Below are 22,386 nucleotides of genomic sequence, written 5' to 3'. Positions count from 1 at the left end.
CAGTGTCACAACTACAGCAGATGGATTAAAAGTCAGGATGAAGTTGATTTGCTTAAAAAAAGTTCTCCAGCAGATGGCAGATTTTGTTCACTGAAACTCATTGTTGCTGCAGGCTGTTCACTACATGAACACCGCAAGCTATTATCCTGTATAACTATCCTTTACGTTAACTTCAATGCCCTGTTAACATTTGGGGACACTGAGTCCTCTCCACTGGTCACATTACTTGTAAAGGAAACAACTCACACCTCCTGTCTGCTATGGTTATTCTAATGCAACTATTCCTAACCTGGGAGTTGCCCCCACAATAGATCCCAAGATAAATGTGCAGGGTCACAAGATTACTAAAGGGATAAGAAAGAAAAAAATCTACATTCCTCTTATACGAATGTAAGTTTATTTTCTCTGACTTTTCTCTAAAGTCAGAGGAGTTGCTTTTTTCCTGTGAAATACTGGATAGTCTTCAGGATTCTAAAACTCAAAATAAAATAGAACTTCAAATAAAATAACCACCCTTTGTTTGAAGTGCTCCTATTGTGCATTTACAAGCAAACTGACATTGTGTCTTTTCAAGAGGTCAAAATGTTGGGAACTACTCTTGCAGTGAGTTATGATGTTTCTTTTCATATTTTCATTACAAATAAGATATATTTCAAATGATAACTAATAATGTAACCTTTATTATTATTGTTGTTGATGTTGCTATTGATAACTGACATGTGAAATGCAATGTTCAATCATGTGTGAAATGTGTATTTCACGTGTGATATCCACGTTTTGTTTTGTTTGTTTTTTCACTATCATTAGGGGGCATGCAGCACAGCGCCAAGGGCTGCTACACTATAGTGAATGGTAAAAATGATTAACAGCCTATTCGCACCACTTCGTGTACCCACGTCCTGTCCAGTGTCCCATGCACATGAAACAATACCACATAACGCAAGACAAGACCACCCCCGCCTGAGGATCGTATAGCATAGCAGCAGTAATGTTCTGTATCCTGATGTATTGTGCTGTACCTATTGTATGTGGGCTGGCGGAGTGACGCATCAGTAGGAGTCTCAATAAAGAGGCGACGGCTGCTGAGAGCGCGGAACAGTGGAACGAACAGGCGTCCCAATACCACAGCTACACCACCACACCGCCGTGCCTGACATCTCAGCCTCTTCTCTGAGCTCAAACCGGAGGAAACCCGCAGCAGCGGAGGGAAAATGCTGCCACTCCGGTCGTCCCATTAACTCATCCACCCCGAAAACAAGGCTATTCAGGGAGCTCACACAAACGGAACCGACAGGAATTAATATATATATATATATATATATATATATATATATATATTTGAAATAGGTAAGTCTTCACTTTGTTTTTATATTTTCAATGAAAATGAAACAAAATCCACTGCAGCATCCAGACAGTGAAGGAACAGAGCTTTGTGAGTTATTTAGATTTTAAAACGAAGCGCGAACAGCACGCCTAATATTGTAGCCTAATATTTTACATTTTTAAAATATTCTGTTTAAAAAATATGATTACAACCCATAAAAACTGTAGCTACAGTAGATGAAGGTTTTGGATTTTCAGGGAGAATAGTGCAGCAGGTGTACTTTATTCAGTTCTTTAAAATAATTACATTGCATTTATGCTATTGTCAACATCAGCACTGATTTCCTTCACATATTGAAGCTTCAGTGATGACAAAATGCATTTTTATTTTAATAAAAAAGATTTTTGCGCTGAAAAATCTACATTTTTCCACTTTTCCAAGTTTGGTCTCAGATTTTTGTTTTCAATTGATTCACTATAAACTAGCAGAATAGTTTTATTGTGCATATGTAAGAACGTGAGACCTCAGGTATGACACATCTCATTTTAAAAATGCTTGTTCATCTGTTTCTGCAAGCAAAACTCCAAAGACAATTTTGTTTATGATCAGCGAACGGCTATGAGTTACATATTAATAGAAATATTTCTACAGAGGTCAGACTGACAGGAGTGAAAGTTGAAATTCTGATGGAAAAATCTCTTGTTTTTTATTTCCTTTGGCTCGTTGGATTCGCTTATTAATCTCCGTCCGCAAATCGTTAACCCGCTTTGATGAACCTCAGTTCAGTGCAGCGTTAAACAAAGATTTATATAGCCTACAGATAAAAGCTGAACAATTAGCACATCCGAATAAACATCACCACAGGCATCCGTGACGAACAAGAAGGAAGAAATCAGCTCCGCTTTCGCAGTTATAACACCTTGGTTCTGTGTTCGGTGTGGTGACGCTCTCCCTTCCTGTGTCACTACTTAATGATGCTGCTCCGTTTAATGAGACCCGGGATCGAATAAAGTCAACATGCACCAGATTAGAGGTCTGTGAGGCAGGTGTGACGGGTCAAACCCTGTGGCCTTTATTCATCACCACAGCTCATGGAGACCAGATCATGGTAGACTTATCCGCGCTGAGCATGAGCGCTGCCGGCAGGGCAGCAAGCACCGCTTCCCCGTGTGGAGGCAGGCAGGGTGGTGGACAAGTCTAAATGTCTATCTAATTTAATCTAAATCTAATTTAAATGTTACTCAAAGAGGATTATTCACCGAAGTAAAAGTAGACACCACACTGTGCTACATCACACTGATTTTTAGTATTATCAGTTAAATATAGTTACATGTAATTATGTCCCTTTCAGACGGTTATATTATATTATTGGATTATTATTATTGATGTGTTAATGTAGAAGGAATTAAAATGTCCCTCTGAAATGTTTAGTGGAAGTAGGCCTATACAATGAAATGTGCTTATGCAATACACCACAAATTACCTTATTTAATGGAAATCCCAACTGCTGCTATTTTATTTGTTTTAGATTGAGAATACAATATCTATTGATCATGGAAGTTACACAGCAAGAGGTCCATTTTATCAAGTCATTTCTGTCCTAAAAATAATCAGACTTGATGTTAGAAAATACTTGAAAAATACGTATCACTGGAAACAGGATGAAATAATCCGCATTGGCAGATTTTTTTTTTCTTGTTTGAAGAAAATAGAACACAATTACAGGCAAAAATTCAATTTGAAAGGTTATTTTTTTCAGTGTTAACATGTTGTATTGTAAAAACATGCAGTTAGCTTGCATGTATTTATTTATTTGTCTTACCTGCAAATGCAGATTCATTGTTAGCTCATGCAGATGATTGTGCCTGTGGTGACTGTTACAGTGTGAGATTGAGTCAGTGCTGCATTCTGATGAAGGCTGGATTAAAACCTTTGAGCGGCAGGGTAAAATGAGTATGTCTGCCATATAGGGGCAGTAAACCCTAAATAACTGCTTCAACCTCAGTACCCTGAGCTTCCAGGGACTGTAGATATTTAATGGTTCGGGCCTCAAGGGAGCTGTCGTCAGGGGGCCCAGATATCTAAGCACACCTCTGTGACCCTCTGTTATTATCAATGCCAAGATATGAAAATAAGGATCACGTAGTGTACTACATAATGAGGACACAACATACTAACAAGTTGTAGGAAGGTGTGGCTCGCTCTGTATCTCAGCTGGAGGGACCGTAACTTGGTTGCACATAGTTTTTAAAATAAATACAGAGAGCAAGAAGCAGAAATCAGCAGAAATTTATGTGAAAAAGGACAGATGTTGCCCCAAAACTGAAATCTGTCAACTTACATGCCTAATACTCAAAGTTATCACAAGGATCCTAATAACAATATCTTATCCTCCGTGCATTTAGTGGGTCCCTGCACTTCAAGTGCTGGTACTTTGTAAAACTTTGTGCTTTACAGTTATTCAACTGTTTTCTCTACTATATTTATTTAATTAGTTACTAATTTGTCTTTTCAACAGATTCTTATAAAATCTGATCCAGGCTCATTGTTTAAACCAGTGGTTCCCAACTTGGGGGTAAAGACCCCCCTCAAGGTCACCAGATAAATCCAATGGATCCCAAGATGTTTAAAGAAAGAAATTATGTCATTCAAAACTATGTTTATTTCTTTCAGACTTTTCTCTCATTTGTTTGTGTTTTTGTTTTTTGCTTGTGAAATATTGGACACCTTTATTCCCCTAGGCTGTAAAAAATCCTTCAAATAAAATAATCTGAGATCTGCTCAAAAATCATATCCATATTCAGATCATAACCTGTGATTTTAAGGGGTCACATGTCAAAATGGCTGTTAACCACTGGTTTAAACTGTGAAACAAAGTACCTGAATTAGTTGAGCCATTACATGAGCCACTTCAAACATTAAAATACTTTGCATGTTGTTGTGTCATAGTTCAGATTGAGTTATTTGTGTACTAATATTTTACTAGATGTAAAATGGAATGGTGGACTTTTAATGTAATATTTCCCCATATTATTTTACTACAGCTTTTAGTTATTTTTTGTTTATTTAGTTGGCATAAAGTGGTCGACTTTAAATATATTGAGTCAAAAAAATACTGGAATCAGTGTAGAAAACACTGTGTAAGATTTTAATTGTAGAATGTTAACTCCACCAGGCCACTAACCCCCCCTCAAAATCACAAATAGAAAAACTCTGAGGACATGATCTTAGTGTTATTAATGTTTGCAGGATGTGTTTTAAATAGTTTGCACTTAGTTGGACCTGCTTGTTTTTGTAGAAGAGGAAAAGTTCACATCCTTTAATAACTTCCCGGTCTGACGTGTCTACTGGACCCAGCCAGATCAAGTTTAGATGGAGCATCTTGATCACCTCAGCAAGGCCCTCTGAGGTGCTGAATCTCACAGTCCTGACCATAGCAGAGGGCCACATGGCTGTATGGGTCTGGAGGCCCCTGGTATGCATACCATCAAAGGGTTAAAGTTGAGCAGAGGCTCAGCAGCACAGCACTTATCTCCTCTAATGACCTCCTAAGTAAAAGTCAATTACTTCTGCGTCATGATCAGAAAGGCTCAGACCACAGGGGTCTGTTTGAGCTTCACTGCTCCTCATTACAACTACTTCATCCAGTTTAGTGGATGAGCAGCCCAGCCTCAGGCTGGAGGTTTAGGCATTTCTTATTTTTCTTATTTACTACATTTTATATTAAATGTGTTCAGCTGCAAACACTACTCTCTATCCCTGTATAGTTAACTTTAGATTCTTTCACCTCTACTACAAGATAACATTCTAACAACGTTCTGCAAATTATGAATAATCTTAAAGTGAGAAGAATCTCACCGAGTTGACTTGAACTGAGCTTATTGTATCAATATAAATGTTAAGGCATCACATTCCCCCTCTGTACAGATGTGAAGTTATTTACCTTCTTACGGTTGCAAACTAATTAAAATTCCAATTGTACTACCACCAAAATACATTCTTCTTAAGCGTATAATGGAACAGTTTTTCTTACATACTGATCAACTCTGGAGATACCAGGTTTTCCTCCAACAAAGTAACTTCAAAAATGTTTCCTTCCAGCAGTGACTTCACAAGTTGACTTCAACATCTGCCCTTAGTGTGTATTTAAATCCACTGATTCATGCATTGAATTCCACTTGTATTTATTCTCTCATTAATTCGTGCATTCCTAATATTATTATTAGACGTTTATTAATCAATGCCATTGTTATTTAATATTATTAATACTAATTATATTAAGGATTTGCTTGTTATTTCTAACAAATAAAACTAATATTTATATGATGTGAAACCTGACCGCCCCTCAAAATTTCTTTAATAATTTTAAAGTCACAAAAAAATAAAATAGAAGAAATAAATGAATCCATAACACGACATTGTTAAATCTTACATACTGTATCTAAGCTGTGATGTTTACACTGAGCGAAATGTTCAATGGCTCCATTATTACATCACATGGAAATATTCACATGTCTTGTGGATCACTTTAAACACATGTAGCCCAAGGTCAGCGTGGCATTATTGATATCTTTGGAAATTCTGGGATTTAAAATAAAGCAAGGATGCAAAGTTTGAACAATGTTTGAGCCACTGTGGATCATAAGGTTAATTTGTAATCATCATTGTTTTCACTTTCTCAGAAAAAGAAAAAGAAAATCCCTCTGCCTCAGACATGCTTGATAAAGTGGTCTTTTAACTTGTCACAACTCATAAATCCATTATCATAAATTATGGATCTGCTAATGAGTGAGTTGAAATACAGAAAAAACATAACTGTGTTTATTCAGGTTATGATTACAGATGTGTTAGTTTCACTAAACTGCTCTGTGAACAGAGGTGGAAGAAGTAATGACATCCTGCCCTGAAGTAGAAACAGCAACACCGCAATGGAAAATGACTCAAGTAACAGGACAAGTATATACTGATTTTGAAAAATTGACATTTTAAAATTGTTATTATGTTATCCATACATTATATATGCCCTTAGGTATATCTCTTTTATAACTTTATGCAATCTTTGTTTTCATAATTTTTCAGTCTTCATATTTTTCTCTGCTCTGTCTTAAAACAACAGTCAGGTAACCATATGTACATTGAAACAGGTTTCGCTTGCTGTAGTCATTCCTCTTGTTCGTACTGGCTCTAAAGAGATTTTCGATGGAAGTGACCGCAATCCACAGTTCGTGTTAAATACAGTCCAAAGTTTAGCTGATGTTAATATGAAGTTTCAGCAGCCTGAGTACGTCAGTCAAGTTTGATATCTTGATATTTTAAGTCACAGTCTTTTTAGTATGAAAATCCATCTTTGTATTACTATTCCTCCATCACAGCTCAGCACAAAGCACTGTCCAGGGAAACCTAAAGAGGTTTTAGATCATTTTAACTACATTATACTTTGTTGAGTAGTTTAATCTGTATCAGTGTATCATACTGCATTTTAGAACATTGTTATTAGTGCATGATTTAGATAAAAGTGTTCATTTGAAAAGTAGCTTTCATATAAATTTACTGCAGTAAAAAGTACGTCTCTCTGAAATGTGTTGGAGTAGAAGTATAAAGTATAAAGTTCCTCAAAACTGTACTTATGTATAGTGGTTGAATAAATGTACTCTGGTAATTATAGCCACTAGATGAGTGTTGTAATGAAGTAAAAAGTAGAGAATGTGTTCCAGCAGCAGAGTAAATGTGCATCTGTGATGCAACCGTGTCAGTAAACAGACCTGCTGTATGAGATGATGAGATGGGAGGAGTGTTGACTCTGAACAGGGACTTGTGGTTGCTGTGGCTCCCGTCCATCACTGTCTGCCTCAGACAAAGATACATTATTGTCTATTGTTATTTCTGCTTATCAAACCTGATTTAACAGCTCACAGGTATTTCTCTGGCTGAATGCTGTCATTCTGTTTCGCTGCCCTCAACAGCCCCAGGCATGTTTCTGGGAACAGGAAACACCCACCCACACACACACACACACACACACACACACACACACACACACACTACTGTCTTTCTATCTGATGCGTCTGTGTGTGTGTGTTAATGCTGCTATTGTTTTGTGTTCACCTTCGTTGACAAATTTACCACACACGTACACACACATTTGCCTTAGTGTTTTAGTACACTTGTAAAGACCGTTAGTGTTGGTTTGATCTCTAATCCCTATCTTTGCTGTTATTCTAAACCCAAATCTATAATCAATATAAACTATTCAACTTTAAAGGACCATACCAGAGGTTTTTGCAGTAGTAGAGGGAGATCTTTTCCAAGTGGAATCCTTTCAAACCAAATAAATAAATAATCTAACCTGCAGAGTGTTTGGGTTAAAGTGTAATAATAAAAACACAATTTGCAGTGGCATTATTTATCTTTTAATTTTTCTAATTCTAAATTGGAGGAGATTGGGTTGTTGATGGGCATGTAATGTTTAATCCTTTCATGCAGGGAACTTGCGTCCTATTCCAGACCTGCAATTAATTCATTGACTAATCATATTAAAAGTAGTTTATTTGCCATTTGATCTGTGGTTCCAGCATGGGCCAAGGAGTCCCACTTCAACAGCTTTATCAGCAGGCTGGGCTGGATGTGTTTTGGCCCCAGGTAGAGGTGTGTGTTGTTGTGTTGGGTGTGTGGAAACACCGGGGTTCTGGGAAGGTAGGGATGGGAGTGGGTACTGCAGTAATTTACATATCAAACATTTCAATGGATTTCATCATGACATTAAAAATATTTGTATCAATTAAAGTTGCAGTCCAAGTTACAACATAAAAACATTTTAATTAAATACCTTCCCATCCCTTAAAATACCTCAGTCAACCTTCCAGTAGACTCCTAGAATAACCTACCCACTATTCACACAATGTTCTGGTGGATGGATGTTATTCATTTAAGAATCAGAAACACACAAATCTCAACATTGATGCCATCAATGATTATGTTGTGATGTACTGTACAAGGAATGTGGTTTCCCTGTGAAAGTGCTTCTGTGCTGTCAGAGCATTCACTTTCTTTTATTTCAATCTCATGTCTGTGTGTTAAGTATAGGGCTGAAGTCAGGATGTATTATCCTAGTTTAGCATAGAGACTGGAAGCAGGGGAAAACAGCTAGCCTGGCTCTGTCCAAAGTTCAAAAACACACCTATCAACACCTCTAAAGCTCACTGATTAACATGTATCCTGTTTGTTTAATCCATACAAAAGCGGACATGTAAAAATTATTATCAAATGTGTGTTTTTTGGTTAGTTTCATGCTGAAACTATTGTAATTCTTGATGACCAATAGTTTATCCAGCTGCCCAGTACTTCTGTTCAGTGCCACTGGCTATACTGGGGCTGGTTTCACCAAATTTGCAACGTGCAAACTGTAACTTTCAACATGAGAAAACTTCTTCCTTGCATTAATTTTGACACATTTAACAAATCCAGCATGAGGACAATGAGACTGCAGACTGGCAAATGTATCTGCAGTTTACAAATGATCATTTGTGAAACAAAATATTGGCACCATTGGGGATCAGCATTGCTCGCAAATAGCTCTCATGAAACGGGCCATGGTCTGGCAACCCAGACCTGTCTGAGTTTTGGTTTAGGTCTCTCTGCACAGATATGATGGTACCAAACCTGGCAACCACACTGGGACCACAAGATTCCCGGAAGCTCTTTTTTCTGTTTTATGGATTCAACAAATAAGACTGACACAGTGACAGTGTGGTGGTTCAAGCCTGCGTCGGGGGTCTGTCTGCATGGTTCAACCTGCATCAGCCAACCTCCTCTCAACCAGGGTCACACACTGCCCGGTTTTGATGACCTAGCGTTGCTACCAGGAATGGCAATAATTTAAATGATACCAATGGTATAATGTCATTTAACCAACTCTGTCACAGCTGTCTCATGAATTTGTCCAACACGGATCAAACACACATTAAACACGGATGTCTGCTGTGTGAAAAGTGTTATTAGTGAGTCTTAGAAGTGCTGGTAGGTGTATTTTGAGAGATTTCTCCCCCTGCCTCCAGTCTTTATGCTACATCCTAACTCCAGCTCTGTACATGACACACAGACGTGGAAGTGATATCCATCTTCTCAGCCAACCCAGTCTCACATTAAAGCTACGTTGGTCCTGATGACCATAATATTAACCTATCGTATTGTTGGGTTATCAAGGACACTTTCATGTTTTTGTGTTGAGAAATGTTAAAGATATAATTTAAAGAAAACCTCAACACAGTGACAGTGAGGAAATACTTCTGGATAGTGGCTCCTCCGGTCAGCCAATCGCAAAGCTTCAAATTCTGGATTTCAAATTCAATTCATTTCTCTGAATTCAAATTCAATTCATTTCCCTAAACTCTGTTTTTTTCTTTTCTCATTGAAATATATAATAAGTTATATAAAATAACACAGATAGCATAACAGCTCAGATAACTCCACAACACAAAGACATTGATTCAAACAACATGCAACTACATGGTTTCAGTGACAGCAGTGTCCATAGCAACCGTCATAGCAACGATCAAAAACATTGCATTCCTACAATTTTCTGGCGAGACTTTAAACAACCTTTGTAATAACTAAAAAAACTAAACATCATATACATTCAATGAACACAGATTATGGAAATAAAATGCACATTTCTAGCTAGAAGTGTTATCAAAAGGCATTTTAATGCTGAAACTATCTTAAAATATTTCCACTGAGAATAAAATGAATGGCAGCCATTTTGTTTGTTTTTGCAGGCAGAAACTTGACGTGGACACAGGCCAGTAAAAAAGAATAGGCCAAAAAAATGTAGCCATCTCACAATTTTAGAGCCATAATTGTGAAACTAATACATTTTGCGCTGTGGACCAACATAGCTATTACACATTTTGATGTGAGACTGGGTTGTGTTGGGCCTTGGGTACAGGTTTGGCTATCAGCAATAATTAATGATTACCAAATATAATTATTAATTATTAAAATCAATTGAAATGATTAATAAGAATTAATAATAATGGGGCACCACCGTGGGGTCAGGGAAAAAGATAGCTATAAGCAAAATCACCATATCAATAGCTAGTTAAGGTTGAAGGATTTTGGAGTTTTTTACAGAGCAAAGGTTGGCAAAACTCATTCTTGTGCAACATTAAACAGACAGAGTGTATATCCAATAGCATTTGTTTAAAAGAACAAAACACACAATATGTAATTGTGTAGCACAGATAGTGGGTTATTTACGAATATTTGTTTCATACAAATATTTTAAACTCCATAACTTGTTGTTCCCCTTCTCCTTTCCACAAAGTTAGGTTGTAAAAAATAGGCAATAAATAAAAAGTGCAAAGCAAGAATCACCTTTGAAGTTCTTCCTTACACATTACACAGTGTGCTGTGTCTGTGTTATGGGTGTATAAATAGGTAGAGATCTGTCTGCAGTGAGGCGATAAGCAGAGTTTTAGCTCATTAGTCAGCACAGTCGTCTATGATCTGGGAGACACCAGTTCAAATCCTGGTGTGGGACCTCCTTCGTAAGGTAGTTTATTCATGAACACTTATTGTGACACTCTAATTTTCTAAAATTAAAAGCGTAATAAAAACGAGAACAAGATTTTTAAGCCTCTTTCCAAATACAAATACAAATAATTTTGCTGCCTCAATAAATACAGATACAAATACAAATACTTGGCTCTCTGAACACCACTAAAGTTTACACAGCTGAAAAGTAGTCAGTTTGTAAAATATAAGCTCTTGTACTCAGTGAGGGGAGAAGAGAGGAGGAAAAATCTGATTACTGACCAACATCCTGTAAGCTGGGGTTTGTACAGTTATCCGTATAAAAATGTTATCTGAATTTTTGCCTAGCCTGATTTGTCAAACTAATTTGGTTTCTTGTAGTTGCAGTTACTTTGTGTGCGTGTACCCGTGCATGTGCATTATAAATGAATCAATGTGACTTGGCCCAATAGTTACATATTTTAATCTGCTAATGTTTTCTGTCTTTTCCAGACAGCCTGTTGGATTTTGTGTCAAGCCATGGGCAGCAAGACTCTGCCAGCTCCAGTCCCTCTCCATCCATCCCTCCAGCTGGCTAACTACTCCCTCCTCCAGAGCTCCACAGGCCTCCAGTTGCCAGCAGATCACTTCCACAGCATCTACAGCTTCAGTGCCCTGCATGCCATCCACCTCCACCAGTGGACACTTGGCTACCCGCCTTTGGCCCTGCCCCGCTGCACCATCTCCAAGCTGCCTGCCCCGTTCTCTTCCATGGCCTCCATCCCCATCTTCCCTCACCTTCTGCAGCCCAAGCAAGACTCAGGAGGGCTGCTGCAGAGCTCCAAGAACAAGCCCCGCTTTGACTTTGCCAACCTGGCAGCAGCAGCCACCCAGGAGGATCACCTGAAGGCGGAGGACCTCAGCATGACGGGCGTTGCAGCTGCTGCTGCTGCTGCCGCACAGGCTTCATCTCACCACCCGACCTCAGCCAGCCTGGGATGCCTTCTGGATGTGACCAAACTCTCCTCACCAGAGCGCAAGTCCAGCCGAGGCCGGCTGCCCTCGAAGACCAAGAAAGAGTTTGTTTGCAAGTTCTGTGGCCGCCATTTTACCAAATCCTACAACCTGTTGATCCATGAGCGGACGCACACAGATGAGAGGCCATATACCTGTGATATCTGCCACAAGGCTTTCAGAAGACAGGACCACCTCCGGGACCACAGGTGAGAACCAGGCTTCATTTAAGTCTGTCAAGTCAAATCAAATAGAGAACACTATCTTGAATGAGTGGTTCAGTATACTTGAAATGACTAGTTTATATGAGGTGTTCTCCACAGACAAAAGTGGTGGACATAGTGAAGACTGAAAAAGGAGAAAGTTCAAACCCATCCTTACTTTCTCACCTCCACCAATTACTGTGTAAATTGGGCATGATTGTTGGATTGTCTACAGAATTCAGCCCCACCAGATTCTGATATTGTGAAGGGACGATCTGATAAGTGCTTCCTTTTAAGCCTGTTAGTTTACTTGGGTAGCAGTCTACTGTGTACTAATGTATATCATGTGCAGAGATTATTAGAAATATTATGTACTGTACAGACTGGTTATAGGATTTTTGGATTGGATTTTTGAGGAGCCAGCAGAAATATAAAGTAGTCCGTATGCTTCAAATGAAGTGATGGTTGAATCATTGAATAGCATCTGAACCCCCACTTTACCTTTATACATGTTTGGATTCATACAAACTAGCAAAGAGATGCAAATGTGTGCACATCCCATATCGTATTTTTATGTGGCAGGTGCAGGACAATAGATAAAATGAAGGAAGAAAGCTGAGTGTCTGCACACTGCATTGTAGCTCTCAAACTCTTTATAACCGACTGAAAAAGGCAACTTTTCGACCTCACCAGGTCTTCATCGGTGTATATGATGTTTAGGTTGTTAGTTATTACGAAGATATTTGTAGGCTTTCTGTTGTTGCTATGGTGGTTGCTATGGACACTGCTGAATCATTTTCTTTGTGTTGTGTAGCTGTTATGTCATTTGTGTTATTTTATGTAACTGATGATATTCTTTCAATAAAAAACATATATTTTAGAGCGCCCCAGGGATGAAATGAATTTGAAATCCAGAATTTGAAGTTTTGCTTTTGGCTGACCAGAGGACCGCCCAGAAGTATTTTCCGCACTGTCACCATGTTAAGATTTTCTTTTAATTATATCTTTAACATTTCTCAACACAAAAACACAAACATGTCCTTGATAACTCAACAATATGATGCCAGAAATAGTGCTGTTCCTGGCACCAGATCAGTTTCTTCCAAGGTTAACATAGACTTATGAAGTAGAAGTATGTTACCATAGACATCAGTTCTAATTGCAGGAAAGTTAGCCTTTAATCTGCTGCAGTTGTTAACATATTGGAAAGCATTCAGGAGGCAGTGTAATATATGCATGATGTGGCTGAACAAATATTTTGAATCCATAACAAACAAGCTCTTTAAACACAGTTTTAAGAGATGTATAACTCATGCCAACACTGAACACCAGTCCAAAACCCCATCTCTAGAATACTAGCTAAAATATCAGAAATAAACCAACATCTTAACTTTTTCTTATCCTCTTAACATCCAACGGGTCACAGCAGCCCACTTAAGCCAGTTGTAAGCAGCTTAGCATCACACAGTAATGAATAAAAGCAGTTGGCACAATTTGGCCACTTGGAGACGTTCTGGAGAGGTTCACGGACACCAGCACCACAAACTAAAAACTCCCTAGATCATAGATAGATAAGGTGTGGTCTAGAGGTATGGAATTTTATACAGGTGTGGTTGACAAGATTTAGAAGGTATGTGGTGATTTGCATAGTTCTAGCATAAAGCATGCCCTAGTTATTAGTTATTGTTATTCAAATATGACTCACTATAGATGAGGACCAAAAACACTTTCTTAATATATATAATATAAGCCATATTTGAACTGATGTAGTTTTGGTTGTGTTTTAGGCACATGCTAAACAAGCACATTTCCAGAAACTAGAAGATGTTACCTTTCAAATGAAGCCTAATACATGGCCTCACTGTGCCTCTTTTACAAACTTTTCCATTTTGGTATGCCAAATAGACAAAAATTCCAAAAAAAGGGTGGATGTTAAGAGGCTACCATAGATCATCTAGATGCGGTGTAATTACTGGTTTGGCTGTACTAGATATTTGATATATTTAGTATATCTTTTTACTTCCCAATTGCAACCCTACCGGAAGAGCTACAACTGTGGTGCTGATTTGTATCAAGCTGCATGGCATGGCTCTAGGAAATTCAAGTTTTTAAAAAACATTAGTGTTTTTCCTAGAATTGGAAGTTGTAAATACTGAATTGAGTGTACACTGAAGTGTTTAAGGGGATGGTAAACACATTTGTGTAATCAGATTTTCAATATCTTTATTGTTAAATGGGTGAAAATTAATTTTAACCATATTTTACCCATTTTTGACAGTGCCACCAGTTGTTGTATGTTGTATGTTGTACTCATGTTTGTAGCCCCTTTTGTTGCTGAATTATAAGCCTTCAAACATGCACCGAGGTCAAGGTTCAACAATGTATTTGGTTTAGCTCTGTGACAAAGTTTGAATTTTCTCATTTCATGGACACAAGCCATTCCAGGAGAGCACTTTGAAAGCACAGTATGAAGCTTTTTGTTTGTTTGTTTGTTTTTTCATTTTTTTTGGCAATAGTGACCAAAATGAGTCACCTTCAGAGATTACAATACTGCTGACAGCCTTAGAGGATGGCCCGAAGTGCTCGGGTTAGGGTTAGTGTTAGGGCTGAATAGACCAACCCATTCTCATTCAAGCATAGGCTACTTACTATTTACACAACTCTGGAGATTTTTTTGTATCTTCATCATTCTTGGTTTTGTGATTTTATGTCAGCATGACGTCACCCATTCAATCAGAATCTATTTTATTAGCCAATGCAAGCACACACACACACATACACACATACACACACGCACACACATCACGTCGGAGTGCTTTATTGGATGACGTGGCTCAATATTAATTGAAGAAGACTCATTTTACAATCAAAGGCTATAAAACGCCTTTTCTTAACAGAGATAGTGGTGTTTGGATTCAGATTGTAGCAGACTGGTGGCAATTTGTAATGGAATGAAGCCCTTTTATCAAGGACACATTTGTGTTTGTGTGTTAAAGATATCATTAAAAGAAAACCTTAACACAATGACAGTGAGGAAAATACTTCCGGACAGGTCCTCTGGTCAGCCAATCGCAAAACCTCAAATTATGGTTGTCAAATTCAATTAATTCCTGGGGCGATCTAAAATCTATGTTTCTTTATTGAAAGAACATCATCAAACCGTTACATAAAATAACACAAATAACCTAACAGTTCAGATAACTACACGCAAAGACAATGCTTAAAACAACATGCAACTACGAGGTATCAGCAATAACAGCAACCATAGCAACAATAGAAAGCCTGCAAAAATCTCAGTAATAACTGACAAACTAAACAATAGACATGAAATAACATTCCCTGAATGATTTATGAAAATAAATTGCACATTTCTCGCTAGAAATGTAATCAAAATGCATTTTAATGTCAAAGCTATTTTAAAGTATTGCATTTTCCACTAAGAAATAAATGAATGAATGCCATTTTTTTGTTTGTTTGAACAGACAGAAACTTGACAGTCACATGACATGGATGCAGACCAATAAAAAAGAAAAGGCCAAAAAAATGTAGGCATCTCACAAATTTGACTTTGAGTCGTTATTGTGAAACTAATACGTTTTGCACTGTCGACCAACGTACCTATTACACATTTCTATGTGAGACTGAATTGGCAAAGAATACAATTATTCAAACAAAGGAAATGCAAATCAAGTTTATGCAATTGATTAGCAGCATACCAAACTTGTCAAAAACTCTGAATCATCATGTACCTAATATATATGTGCTCATCTTTGTCATTAGTCAACATTGGGTAAGCAGTAACCTGACATGCAACAGCAGGTTTACGAGCTGAGATCAGGGTGAAAAAATATTTGATTAGGCAGAAGAAATTTGAAGATCTCATTGGTACGACCAATAGGACCAATAGAAATGTGTAATAGGTACGACCAACGTACCTATTACACATTTCTATGTGAGACTGAATTGGCAAAGAATACAATTATTCAAACAAAGGAAATGCAAATCAAGTTTATGCAATTGATTAGCAGCATACCAAACTTGTCAAAAACTCTGAATCATCATGTACCTAATATATATGTGCTCATCTTTGTCATTAGTCAACATTGGGTAAGCAGTAACCTGACATGCAACAGCAGGTTTACGAGCTGAGATCAGGGTGAAAAAATATTTGATTAGGCAGAAGAAATTTGAAGATCTCATTGGCGTGGTACGTGAGATTGTTTAAATGATCACAGTAATGAAACTAAATGACAGCTGAATTGTTAACATTGGAGGATTTCATTATCCAGACATGTTGGGAAATAATTTGAGTGGTCAGTGTGTTCTATTTAGTGTGTTGCTGTAGGGTTCTGTATTTTACAAGTAGGAGTTTGTTTCTTTGGTTTCTCAGTGTTTGGTTGTAGACTGGCTGCTGGTTCTATAGAGTTGTGCTTGTGTGTGCATGTGCTTAAGCACTTTCTAGCTTTCACTGAGACCCCACTGACTAATTGTTTTGTGCATAACTAGGGACTAAGTCAACATAACAATGTAACAGTCTCCAAATCAAAGTCAAATCAGTGACTTATTATTTATTATTTCGAGCTGACATTAGTGTTCAATGGTGCAATTGTTCAAAGTTCGATTCAATTTCAATTCAATTCAATTTTATTTATATCATAACAAAAGTCATCTCAGGGCACTTTTTACATAGAGCAAGTCTAGACCATACTCCTTCATTTACAGAGACCCACCAATTCCCCCATGAGCAAGCACTTGGCGACAGCGGTAAGGACAAACTTCCCTTTAACGGGAAGAAACCTCAAGCAGAACCCGACTCTAGGTGGGCGGCCATCTGCTTTGACCGCTTGGGTTGAGAAAGAAAGAGAGGGAAAGGGAGGGGACACAGAGAAGCAGAACAACAACAGCAGCAACAACAACAACAATAACAATAGATACATGACTAGCAACAAAAAACAGCAGCAGCAGCAGGAGAAGGACACCCCCACGTCAGCACGGTTCATGGGGTTTCCCGCGGATGAGAAAGCAAAAAGAATTCCGGGGAAGAAGCCAAGTTAATAACATGCATTAATGGTAAATGAACACATACAGATGAAGAGGAGGAGAGAGGAGCTCAGTGCATTAGTGGAAGTCCCCCGGCAGTCTATGCCTATAGCAGCATAACTAAGGGCTGATCCAAGGCAAGCTTGGTTGGCCCTAACTATAAGTTTTATCAAAAAGGAAAGTTTTAAGCCTACTCTTAAACGTAGAGAAGGTATCTGCCATGCAGACCGAATCTGCAAGATGGTTCCACAGGAGAGGAGCCTGATAGCTGAAGGCTCTGCCTCCCATTCTACTTTTGGAGACTGTAGGAACCACCAGTAAGCCTGCATTCTGGGAGCACAGTGTTAGTGGGGTAATAGGGTACTATGAGCTCTTCAAGATATGATGGTGCCTGACCATTAAGAGCTTTGCAGCAGAGGAGAAGGATTTGAAATTCAGTTCTGGATTTTACTGGAAGTCAATGCAGCGAAACTAAGATGGGAGAAATATGATCTCTTTTTTTAGTTTTTGTCAGTACACGTGCAGCAGCATTCTGGACCAGCTGGAGAGAGTATCTGGTATTGTAGTTTTTTATTCTGCCTTCAGGTGATGTTGGAAATATTAGAAATACTAACTGAATTGAATTGAATTAAAAGTCTCCAAGATATGACATTGAAGGCCACAGATCACATAAACCTTCTCAACAACAAAGAACTACTACGTATCACCCAACATATATAATCAAACTATCTAAATGTGTGTTAAAACAGAGAGTAAAACAAAGTTTTGCCTGGGGGTGCTGAAGTCTTGTCATCACAATGAGGCTGCCAGGTTAGACCAAAGCTAAACATGCGCTGCAGCCACAGACACTACACAGATGTGCAGTGCAGTGTCTTGACATCCCATTTGTCTCATTCATACACATACAAAGAGTCAGTGATAGGGGATAAGACATTGGAGGATGGCAGACAGAATTATCAAGAATGTTTTATAAAATTTGCCTCGTCCTAGATAAGGTTTGGAACGTGCTGAGTCGCTCACAGCAGGGAGGTGATAAGGCTTCTACAGAACCTGCCACCATGTGGATTCTCAAAACTTATCTGGGATTTGTCTGGAAGTTGTCTGTGCATGCTTGGTACAACTCTTACCCCATCCAGCCTGACCCATATCAATCCAGACTGAGTCAAAAACATAAAGACAGGACAAAAAAAAGGTATTAAATTTTTAATGAACACAATGAAAACATTCATAAAAACTGTTGAATGAAACAGCATCAGTGGTTTGTTCAGATGCCTAAATGTGACATATGCCTCTCTAGTGTCCATGTGAATAATGACTGCCTTGTCTACCAGAACAGTCATACACCCTGAAATATTTGTACAACAACACAACAAACATAAAACACTGCTGTTGGTTTCCAGTTTCCTACAAACAGTCAATGTTAGTTCTTTGGTCTCTTATAACCATGATAGTTCCCTATCCTCAGCCAAGTAGTTATTTTAACCATGATGATGGAAGCTCCTTACCCTTAACAAAACAGCTGTTTTGAACCCAAACCACCATCTTTCTTTAAGCCTAACTAAGCAGTTATTCTTTTAGCCATGACAATGAAGATTCACTTATAGGATAAGTCTGGTGATATCTAATATGTTTCTTATCATTAACAAATCCCATAAAAAGATTAAAAGACCATTCCAATTATGTGTGTATCCAAAGCCTGATACATCTTATTCCTCTGTGTCATAGAGCTTCACTGTTGTCCAAAAGCTATTAAAAACACATCATTGAGCCACACTGTTGCACTGGGTGACATGTTCTTTCATTACTATGAACACACTGTAGTTTATTTTTATACAACCCCCCACACACTATCCTGCTGCCAGAAATACTCACTAGAGCGTCAAATATGTATTAATCCGCTGCTGAAAATAATCCCCAACAAATGCACTATTTTCCTGTTTGAGTAACGTTTGCTAAAAACTGCAGTGACAAGCTGTTTAAATAAATTACAGAACCTTTTTGAAAAATGAAACTATATCTTTTTTTAGATTTACATCTTCAGTAGAACTCAATAAACTTGGGGCCGCAGACACAATGATAGACAGTTTGAGCAACTGTATTGCTCTGAAAGTGATATTAGAGGACTGACGGGAGATTCTAGATGGAAATAGTGAAGAGTACTAATGATAAAGTTCTGAAATCTGAAATCATTCTTCCAAATAACTGGCTGCTCTGTTGTGTTTCAACCTGCAGGTACATTCATTCCAAAGAAAAGCCCTTCAAGTGTCAGGAGTGTGGGAAGGGCTTCTGTCAGTCCAGGACTCTGGCTGTCCACAAAACATTACACATGCAGGTCAAGGAACTAAAGCCAGCAAAGATCAAGTGATTCACTCTGCCAGCAGAGAAGGGACAGGCACACTGGAAAAACACAGCCAAAGACAATTATAGTCAAAGAACAACTAAAGACTTTTCCATCTCAGCTGTTGGAGGCAAAGCCCTCCACTTCTGTGGGGACACTCCTTAAGATCAAAGATTTCACCGGCCAATTCATAAAGAAATGGCACAGAAATAAGCCTTAGTGGAGATCTGTATGCTTAGTTATCAAAGCCTGACTTGGCAGAGAACCCAGTGGATGTGTGGAATGTGAAATGGACCCTAAGAAAAAAAAACCTTGTGGCTGCTCAGTCCAAATACTTTGCTGTAAAGCTTATAATCCAAAGATGTTATAAAAGGGACACTCAACTATTATGCAAGTTTTATAAACAACTGAGAATGATCAAAGCCATGTTAGCATAGCCACATTTTCCTTCTTTTCAATATCACATTCCAATGTTATTTTTGTACAGATGCATTATATCAAAATTGTATTTTTGCACTTTAACCTGATTATTGATTATTTACATATATCACTGGATTTCTTAAACTTATTTTCAAAATGAATAATCATTTCTAAATAAAGTATTTTACTGTAACTGGTTGACTGTGTGTCTGAGTTTTTGAGTAAAATGTTGCTACATGAGGTTAGAATTTAGGTAATTATGGGGCTTTTTTTCAGTCTATTCGAGAGCATGGTCTTTCAATTTGAGAGCATGATTTATTGACTTCATGTTCAAATTTTGTAATTCTTTCCCTCAAAACCGTGTCCTCATACTCAAATAGCCCCTGCTTGCACTTAGATTTTCTCTGCTTCTGCTCAAACCGTATGCTTGCACTCAGATGTATTGTGCTTGCACAGATTTCCTGCTCCAGCTTCAGCCCTTCTCTTCTCACTCAGGCTGCTTCTATGCGCTCGTGAAATGTCTGTTCTCATGCCGGGGACACACTGCCTGCATGAGCAGCACTTGTGCATTACGGAACCTCTTGCTTTTCATTTCAGCACCCATGTTAACAGGTTAGACCAGCCACATAGGCCGCTTTAACGGGCAGGTGCGTCATCTAGAGTGCGTCATCTAGAGAGTTGGTGTTTCACCTATTTTTTCCATGTGATTTGTGCGGTTCTCAGCAAAAATAGATAGTGAAAATGATCTGTTGATAGGCATATTGACATCATACCAGCAACATTACACCTTTCACTATAGTTTCAATGTCTATATCTGTAGAATATATCACGGACATAAAAAAATATAGTGTCACCACTACAGGTCAGCCTACGCGGTGCATGCTGGGGCAGGGAGCCTCTTAAGCGGGGAACTCAAGTGTGAAGAGTTGGTGACATACGGAGCTTCTTTTCTCAACTCCTGCTCACTTTCTGTAATATTAGTTCAAACCAGGAGTCCTGCCTGTTGTTTTACCTCCTTCCAGACAGAGATTTAGTGTTGTTATTTTTCTTATTTGTTGTCAGTTTCCCTCCTGACAGTTAGGTTTGTTTGTCAGAATGTGTTTGGCTCGTTTAGGGAAATTGGTGTCGTGTGGAGGGATTTTCTTCACTTGGAGCAATGACAGCAGGGTTTAACTGGTGGAATAATCAATATAATCAAATAAACAACCCAGCCTGTGTGAGGAGTATATGTGGCTGACACAGAAATAGCTTGAACCAGACCCCACCATGCCCATCAGAAAGAAAGCCACTTTCACCTAGCACATTATTTATTGAGCACAAGTTTCTTAATCTTTTTCTGTCTAATCTGAATATAAATTAAATTTATAATGAAATGATATGAAACATTCTATTATTGATGGCCGTTATCAAAGTAAACTCTGTAGAAAGATAGGGCTAGCAGCAGCAGTGCCACAGCAGCAACACTGTCTATGTGGACACTGCACTCATGACCCAGAAGTGGGAGTCTAGCAGATCGCTGGCCAACATGGGCTGCCAAAGTCAAGGAAGTCAAGTAAGATTTTTATTTTAATGGTGCTATTACGTCATTCAAGTTGAACTGGTTAAGAGCAACAACATTTTTAAAACAGTGGTGAGGTCATGTGATGTGTAGTTCCCTTTGAATGCTGTTTACCATTGCTTCTTAGGGCCTGAGCATGAAAGTGTGAGGGCCCAACAGTCCTTGGCACTAAAAGTGCAAGGAACCTAGTTGTTTTTGGTAAGATTATTATTATTCCCCTATGACATTGCATTTTTGAGCGGCTTTGGATGCTCGAAAACTCACAAAAATCAGTACATGTCAGAACTGACGACATGTAATGACTGGGCTCGAGCATGGCCAGTGGGCTCCATAGTGCCCCCAAACACAGGGCCATGTTGGGATAAAGTTGCTTGGATGTTCATGAAATTCGGTGAGATCATTCTTCATCATTCTGGACAAATTAAATATCTTTTTAAAAATTTATGCCACACAGGAAGTTTGAGATTACATCAGTTTTCATTTTATGCACACATTTGAGGCATCTGGGATGCGCAAAAACTCAAGAAACTTTGCGCCCATGTTTAAACTCATATTTCGATTTGATATGGGCGTGGCATGTTGACTCTATAGCACCCCCTAATTACTTTTAGCATCTTTGAGGTGCTAGGGGTGCATGCATCAGAACTGGTTAAACTTGATATCTGATATGGGTCTTGGGCTTTGATGTGGCAAACTGGCTTGAGGGTGCCCCCTAGAAAATTTCAAAGTCAAAGCCCCTGCGTTTAATTTTGACATAGAGGTACAGAATTTGGTAGGCAGATGTAAAATCCCCAGACTTTTAAAAAAGCCTCTTGGAGCCATACCCTAAGAACAACAGGACGTCAGCCATTTTGAATCTATTGTGCAATTTTTTCGCAGATTGAAGACATTTACAAGCATTGTACTTCAACAAACTCCTCCGACAGAATTAACCCGAGCAACTTCAAATTTGGTAGGTGATATCTGAAGACCTTTGCAC

The 22,386-nt window shown here is 38.5% G+C and overlaps 1 protein-coding gene across 1 annotated transcript; it reads left to right on the top strand.

The window, feature by feature from the left end:
- Nucleotides 1-984: 984 nt before the first annotated feature.
- Nucleotides 985-19,482, top strand: osr1 (odd-skipped related transcription factor 1). Its single transcript, XM_067614518.1, has 3 exons — nt 985-1,347; nt 11,348-12,057; nt 19,324-19,482. The coding sequence occupies exons 2-3, from the start codon at nt 11,375-11,377 to the stop codon at nt 19,454-19,456; spliced, it is 816 nt and encodes a 271-aa protein (XP_067470619.1). The 5' UTR covers nt 985-1,347; nt 11,348-11,374; the 3' UTR covers nt 19,457-19,482.
- The last annotated feature ends 2,904 nt before the right edge of the window (nt 19,483-22,386 follow it).

This window comes from Thunnus thynnus, chromosome 16, assembly GCF_963924715.1.
Source record: "Thunnus thynnus chromosome 16, fThuThy2.1, whole genome shotgun sequence".
Lineage (NCBI taxonomy): Eukaryota > Metazoa > Chordata > Actinopteri > Scombriformes > Scombridae > Thunnus > Thunnus thynnus.
Note: the sequence above shows the minus strand (reverse complement) of the source record. Positions and strands in the feature narration are given on the sequence as shown.